The sequence below is a fragment of the Priapulus caudatus genome, unplaced genomic scaffold, assembly GCF_000485595.1.
Source record: "Priapulus caudatus unplaced genomic scaffold, Priapulus_caudatus-5.0.1 Scaffold1524, whole genome shotgun sequence".
NCBI classification, from domain to species: Eukaryota; Metazoa; Priapulida; class Priapulimorpha; order Priapulimorphida; family Priapulidae; genus Priapulus; species Priapulus caudatus.
This window is the reverse complement of record NW_014578585.1, coordinates 7,087-15,189: the sequence shown is the minus strand read 5'-3', so window position 1 is coordinate 15,189 and position 8,103 is coordinate 7,087. Positions and strand designations below refer to the sequence as shown.

The 8,103-nt window shown below is 44.7% G+C and overlaps 1 protein-coding gene across 1 annotated transcript in view; it reads left to right on the top strand.

Moving 5' to 3' along the window:
* The window catches only part of LOC106816900, a 21,356-nt gene that overhangs the window by 10,584 nt on the left and 2,669 nt on the right, over window positions 1-8,103 (top strand). Inside the window, exons 10-13 of the mRNA XM_014821543.1 lie at window positions 5,266-5,433; window positions 6,030-6,172; window positions 6,512-6,613; window positions 6,847-7,059. Of these exons, the coding sequence (XP_014677029.1) occupies window positions 5,266-5,433; window positions 6,030-6,172; window positions 6,512-6,613; window positions 6,847-7,059 (626 nt within the window). The remainder of the gene's footprint in view (window positions 1-5,265; window positions 5,434-6,029; window positions 6,173-6,511; window positions 6,614-6,846; window positions 7,060-8,103) is intronic.

The following is an 8,103-nucleotide window of genomic DNA, read 5'->3' as shown; positions in this document are numbered from 1 at the left end:
CGCGCCGTGCCAGCCGGACGACTGAGTAATGAGCTTATCGGTTCGTTGCGTCTGGATTGGACTTGCTGGGGCGTTGAACGGAGGTATGTTCAGTAGAGGCGCTGAGGTGGGAGTGTATACCTGTAATCAGTCTAATGAGTGTGATTGCTGTAGCAGCGTTATTATGGAGTAATATTATAGTAGTATAATGACTCGCACGTAGTTTAGTGACGTCGCTATTATGTGCGGTGTTCACTCGTTATCCTCGCTGGCTCATTCCCTGTTACCACGCTTACACTCTGTACGTCCCTCGGGGCTGTCTTACTTGTCTCTCTATCCTACCTCTGTCTTACCTGTCTCTCTATCATAGCTCTGTCTGTCTTACCTGTCTCTCTATCCTACCTCTGTCTGTCTTACCTGTCTCTATCCTACCTCTGTCTGTCTTACCTGTCTCTCTATCCTACCTCTGTCTGTCTTACCTGTCTCTATCCTACCTCTGTCTGTCTTACTGTCTTCTCTATCCTACCTCTGTCTGTGGGACTACTGTCGTGCTATCTACTCATGTCTGGTCTTACCTGTCTCTATATCCTACTCTGTCTTGTCTTACCTGTCTCTAATCCTACTCTGTCTGTGCTTACTGTCTGTCTATCCTACGCGTGCTGTCTGTTACCTGTCTCTTATACCTACCTCTGTCTGTCTTACGCTGTCTGTCTATCCTACCTGCTGTGGCTGCTCTTACCTGTCTCTCTATCCTCATTTTTCTTTCCCTCTGTCTGTCTTACCTGTTCTCTATCCTTACCTCTGTCTGTCTTTACCTTGTCTGTCTATCCTACTCTGTCTGTCTTACCTGTCTCTCTATGCCTACCTCTGGTCTGTCTTACCTGTCTCTTTCTATTCTACCTTCTGTCTGTTTCCTGTCTCTCTATCCTACCTCTGTCTGTCTTACCTGTCTCTCTATCCTACCTCTGTCTGTCTTACCTGTCTGTCTATCCTACCTCTGTCTGTCTTACCTCTGTCTGTCTTACTGTCTCTCTTATGCCTACTCTGTCTGACTCTTTTACCTGTCTCGCTCTATCCTACCTCTGTCTGTTCTTACCTGGTCTCTCTACTCCTTACTCTGTCTGTCTTACGTGTCTCTCTATCCTACCTCCGTGGTCTGTCTTACCTGTCTCTCTATCCTACCTCTGTCTGTCTTACCTGTCTCTCTATCCTACCTCTGTCTGTCTTACCTGTCTCTCTATCCTACCTCTGTCTGTCATATTACCTGTCTCTGTATCCTACCTCTGTTCTGTCTTACCGTCTGTCTATCCTACTCTGTCTGTCTTAACCTGTCTCTCTATTCTACCTCCGTCTGTCTTACCTGTCTCTCTATCCTACTTCGCTGGGTCTGGCTTACCTGGTCTCTACCTGTGCGGTATTACTATGTGGTGTTCCAGTGTTTCTGTGGGGATGCGTACGGTACAGCGCGCATGTCGTCGCTCTCGCGGGGTCCCAGCACCCGTATCTTCACGTTCAAGATTTGTCATCCGACATGACGCCTGCATCTGCTGATAAGCGTTCGCCGGTATTGCATGGCTGGTATTCTTCTGGCAGGTATTTCGGTGGCGGCGGCCCGGTTGTGTTGCCATCCGCTTGGCGCGTGCTCTTGTAGTGTCGCTTGTCAATGGCTGACGAGAGCGAGGTGTGCTTCTCACGCTTGTTACACAAGTCATGTCGCCACGCGGCAGATGCAATCGCTGGCGTGCTTGCGTGGTACGTGTGTAGGTGGTGTTGTGCGTGCGTGCGTGCGTGCATGTGGTGTTGTGTGTTACGTGTGTGTGTGGTTGTACGTGTGGCTGACTCGTGCGTGTGTGGGCGTGCGCGTGTGTACGTGGTATGCGGTACAGCGGTACGTGCGTCGCTGTACGGTGTGTGTTTGTCGGGCACTGGGTGTGGTGTGTAGTGCCGTAGTGGTGTGCGTACATGTGTACGTGCGTGTTCTACGTGTGGGTGTGTTGTGGTGTGTGTTGCGTTGTGTGGTACGGTGGTGTGACGTACATGTGTCCTTACGTGCGTGTGTACGTGTGGTGTGTTGTGTGGGAGCTGGGCGGGGTGTGTGCGTGTCGTGTGCGTACGTGTGTGTGGAGTCATGTGTACGTGCGTGTGTACGTGTGTGTGTTTGTGGTGTGTCGTGCGTGTGTGTGGCGTACGTGCCGGTGTGCGTGTACATGTGTACGTGCGTGTCTGTACGTGTGTGTGTTTGTGGTGTGGTGTGCGTGTGTGTGCGTAGCGTGTGTGTGCGTAATGTGGGAGGGTACTGTGCGTGTGTAGCGTGTGGTGTGTTTTGTGGTGTGTTGAGACGTCGTGTGTGCGTAGCGTGGGGGTGTGCGTACATGTGTACGTGCGTGTGTACGTGTGTTGTTGTGGTGGGGCGATGTGTGGGATGTGTGCGCCGTACGTGTAGTGCGTACATGTGTACGTGCGTTGCTGTACGTGGTGGGCATTGTGTTTGTGTGTGTGTGTGCGTGCGGATTGTTGTGCGTACGTGCGCTGGTGCGTACATGTGATATACGTGCGTGTGTTTTTTTCATTACGTGTGTGTGTTTGTGGTGTGTGTGCGTGAGATTCGGGTCAGTGGTGCGTACGTTGGTGTGGCGTACATGTAGTACGTTGCGTGCTGTACGTGTGTGTGTTCTGTGGTGTGTGTGCGTTCGTCGTGTGCGTACGTGGTGTGCGTACATGTGTACGTGCGTGTGTACGTGTGTGTGTTTGTGGTGTGTGTGCGTGTGTGTGCGTACGTGGTGTGCGTACATGTGTACGTGCGTGTGTACGTGGTGTATTATCCTGTGTTAGTGCCGCACCCCTGACGGCTGAGACGTGGTGGCGGTGTGTAGCTCACACACCTAGCGTGTCCGTGTTTGCCGAGTGTGTGTAACCTTGTAGTTCGGTTTAATCTGACAGCACGTTGCGAACGTGTCTTTATATCCACCTGGTGAGATGCTAGCAAGCTTTAGCAGAGCTATACCTAGACCTGCTTGCCATTTCGTACGCCCGCGGCAGGCAGGGCAGTATGAGAGGTAAGGTCACGAATAGAGACTATACCTATACGAGTCGTAAATACTGTTACAGCATGGCGTGTCTGTACGTATCACGCCCTATCTGTCCGATTGATGTAGTAGAGGAGATACTGAATAGGAAAAAAATGTATGTGGTCATGAATCCTGTAACAGATGTGTACAGTTACCTGTCTCCGTCATTTCTTACCGATCTCACCTGTTGTACAGTGTCACTGCGATCAGCACGTGTTCTTGTTCAGTACGAATCGAGTTGTGACTAGACGATTACTTGCTGAGTTGTGTGCCGCATTTACTGCTGCAGTTATTCCCGCCCCAGCTGTAGAAGTAACGTGGGGCCTTCACAAACTCACATAGTGAGCGAGCGTGGGGAAGGTAAACTAATCTAAACGGAGAGAAATGGAGAGATACGAACAGAGACTTTAGACGCATTCTCCCCCAAAGACCCACATTTTATTTATTATATAATAATAATTATTATTATACTCATTATTACTCGTAAGTCGTCATCAGCCATGCATAATTATTAACAAAATACATAAATATATTATGGAAAGATTACTCTCTTCCCCTTTCCGTTTCTCTTTTTCTCTCTATCTCTGCCTGCCTCTTACTGGCGAGTTCTCTTCCCTTCTAAACAATATATATTAGGGTTAATATAATGTTATGCATGCTAAACAACGCTATGTTTTTGTTTCCATAAGCTGGTGTATTTCCTGGCCGTGCCGTCAACATTCATCTTCCTTACAATCTACTCTCTGTGCAACCTGCATGTGATTAGTTGGGGGACGCGAGAAACCGAAAAAGAGAAGACAAAGGAGGAAATACTTGAAGAAAAAGAACGCCAAGAGATGATCAAAAAGGCCAAAGACGACAACAGCTGGCTAGGTGCGTACCTGTGAATACGCGTCGTTTTGTAGCTGCAAGCAGAGATTAGGAATCGAACAAGAATGTTCGGACATGTTCAAAGAGCGTCCGCGTGTAATAATTGAACTATCGTGCACTAGTGAGCACATGACCATGTAACCAATGTCGTTGCGCTCGATCACACTATTCCGGACACAATTTGAGGGTTGATTTAAATTGACGTGGGTATATACCAAATCGTATTGGTACATCTAGAATATCTTCTGTGGTAAATAATATATATATGCACTTCTTCACAAAAGTAATAACAATAACTGGTCATTTATAGGCTACTTAGGAATATCCCGCAAGACAAAGGAGAAAATGGACGCTATGTTTACGATGGGCTGTCACACGATTTGCCGTTGTATGTGCTGCTTGCACCCCGTTCAATCTAATGCATCGCCAGAGACAATGCAGCTTTTGGCTAAGGTGGGTCAGTCTACAGGTAGATAAATTCACGAGGTTATAATTTGTTTCTTCTTTAAGTGTGTTTCTCTCAATGTTCCTCATACTTTAGGGATTTCCCCATCTTTAATAGTAAAATTCTCCATGTTCGATTATCATTTAGATTGAAACCATGGACACGAATATGAAACAAATGATGGTGAAGATGGACATACCTGTTATAACTCTCGCACCACCCCAACCAAAACCAAGAGCTATTCCTGTGATATTTGAGCCTTCGACTGATGCAGATAAGCCGAGCCCTTCCACGAATCCTGGTGGGTATATGCTAGTTTTCGTATATGATGCCCTTCCCCATACCGTCGACGAATCACAGATATACAATTCTATAGTCCTGAACAGCGTCCGTTTATCTTAAAATCCTTTATACCTGAAATAGCATATATATATATATATATATACATGCATATTATACTATGTACTGGCACACTGTAAACAATACTGGCAAAATTCCGAGGATCAGCAATGTAATAACGAGTGAAAAGCGCAGCTCCTGCATAATATGTCAGGTCGTGGAGGGTTTAATGAATAGCAACATGATTATTACGCATATTTCATTGTTATTTCCATTTATTAGACGTTTATTTTATTTTCTTCAAAGATATTTACTTGGTAAGCAGGACATGGACAGCCCGTCCCTTGCCTCAAGAGCCTACGGCCCTGCTTATATTACACCAATCGCCATCTCCACCTCCTCATTGATATTGATTAAATATGCTGATGTATATGATTCCTTAACGGCAGGCCGCAATCTCAATGATTTTGTGTTTCACGTGACCGTTGTCGTTCAATCAGCAAATTGTTGCAAGCAATTGGGCGTACCGACCTACACGATATCAAAACGCGTATTTCCGCACAGGCGAAGACAGGTGGCTCTGCACGCTGCTACTGCAGCAGGGATTCAGAGTGGAGTACTCAGCAGCCGCCGACGCACTTACGTATTCACCCGAAGGTTTCTTTGAGTTCTACAACCAGCGTCGCCGATGGACGCCCTCGACTATGGCCAACGTTCTAGATCTACTCGGAGGTACAGTCTCTTGATCATCATTGCAGCGTATGTAAAAAATGAAAACACACACGTAAGACAAAGCTGCTAATTATTTCATTGTAATTAGGATATGTGAACCTATCTTATCCATACCGTGAATAATTTTGTTAGGACATTTTTAACTTAGGACAACTTTAATACCAAACGTGTGTGGACTGTTTCGTAAACATTTACACGCTAAGGTTATTTCCTATGATTACTGCTTTATGATGCATGTTAAAATTGTGAAGTCATCATACGTTAATGCGACTGTGCCGTGTGAAAAGCTTGAACCGAGCGTCATGAAACCTCTTGCATGCGGATCGCCTATTAATGCTATGATATCACGTGGCGGCTATGCCCTTGCATCCTAACGTGTTTATGGCGCTAAAGCCGTCCTAAAGCGCCGTGCATTTTGTGTCAGTCGGAAGTCTTCGCCAGATTTTCTTACTCGATTAGGAAATATTCGGCACAGCAGTCCAGTCACCGTTGCCACATTGTCCTGTATTTAAACATAATCGCGCTGCGTTCATATTATACTTCATGAGCGGCATCGGCTGGAATCCGCCGTTGCTTAAGCAATCGTGTTCTTTAAGATGCAAGCAACACGGTGAAGAAGAACACGACAGTGTCGTGGCTATACATGGTATACCAGGCCGTGCTGTTCGGCACCGCTATAATTGGACCGGGAACTGCTTTCCTAATGATATCCGGTGCTCTCGACGCTGCACTACCAGGGGTAAGAAACAGAGGATATGCAATTGTGAGAACGACATTACTTTTAATATTACCATTAATCTCTCTACGTTCTAACCACTCATGTACGCTGACGCTTCTATTTGATTATTTCCGATAATTTAATTATCATGTTAATGATAAATGTGTTATCCTGATAATGGGTATCATCACTTCTGTTATAAATAACTAAAAGGAATGGGAATATATCGCTGTTATTGTTGTGAAAAGATTTGTAATTCAATGGCTCTAATATGTAAGAGCCAATTTTTGCAGATATCACAACATATCTGTGATTATATTATCCCGTATGCGAAATAGAATATGTGTGCTCACTTTTCAGACGGAAGACAATCCGAACAGCATATATTGGTTCGTATTCCTAAATTTAGTGCCTGTGATGCTGTTCGTCATTGTCTGCTTAGTTGCTGAGTCCAGTATACAGGTAAGCACTCCCTACCTTCGGTCTCGATGTGGTAACTGATATTCTTATACCCATGCAGTTTTCGTGTACATCATTAAAAAATCATAAATTTCTTGTATATAATACTTGTAACTAGCAACTTAATTTGCATTCCATGTCTACTGGCAGTCTGCATTGTAGCGTGCTAATATTTAAGGCTGGGGAAGACGCACTCACTAGCATGATAATAATGGCCCACTGCCGGCATGATACAGCTCAAGCTTGCTGGAATTCTTACCGGAATCTACAGCCTATTGATGATGATAGTCGTTGTCGGTACCGTGGTGCAAATAGCCGAACAGGGAGCCAACTCGCCCAGTGCCGTCTTCATGTGGTTGATGCTTGGTGTTTTCGGAGGAGCCGCCATATTACACCCGAAAGAATTTTTCTGCATATTACATATAGTGAGGATTTACTTATCTCCAACTGTTCTCAATACCTCATCATAAACTCATTATTATTATTATTATTATTATTATTATTATTATTTATATTTATTATATAATAATAATTATTATTATACTCATTATTACTCGTAAGTCGTCATCAGCCATGCATAATTATTAACAAAATACATAAATATATTATGGAAAGATAGAGAAAACTTAAAGAAGAAAAAAATTATAACCTCGTGAATTTATCTACCTGTAGACTGACCCACCTTAGCCAAAAGCTGCATTGTCTCTGGCGATGCATTAGATTGAACGGGGTGCAAGCAGCACATACAACGGCAAATCGTGTGACAGCCCATCGTAAACATAGCGTCCATTTTCTCCTTTGTCTTGCCGGATATTCCTAAGTAGCCTATAAATGACCAGTTATTGTTATTACTTTTGTGAAGAAGTGCATATATATTATTTACCACAGAAGATATTCTAGATGTACCAATACGATTTGGTATATACCCACGTCAATTTAAATCAACCCTCAAATTGTGTGCGGAATAGTGTGATCGAGCGCAACGACATTGGTTACATGGTCATGTGCTCACTAGTGCACGATAGTTCGATTATTACACGCGGACGCTCTTTGAACATGTCCGAACATTCTTGTTCGATTCCTAATCTCTGCTTGCAGCTACAAAACGACGCGTATTTACAGGTACGCACCTAGCCAGCTGTTGTCGTCTTTGGCCTTTTTGATCATCTCTTGGCGTTCTTTTTCTTCAAGTATTTCCTCCTTTGTCTTCTCTTTTTCGGTTTCTCGCGTCCCCCAACTAATCACGTGCAGGTTGCACAGAGAGTAGATTGTAAGGAAGATGAATGTTGACGGCACGGCCAGGAAATACACCAGCTTATGGAAACAAAAACATAGCGTTGTTTAGCATGCATAACATTATATTAACCCTAATATATATTGTTTAGAAGGGAAGAGAACTCGCCAGTAAGAGGCAGGCAGAGATAGAGAGAAAAAGAGAAACGGAAAGGGGAAGAGAGTAAGGATGTTCCTCATACTTTAGAGATTTCCCCACC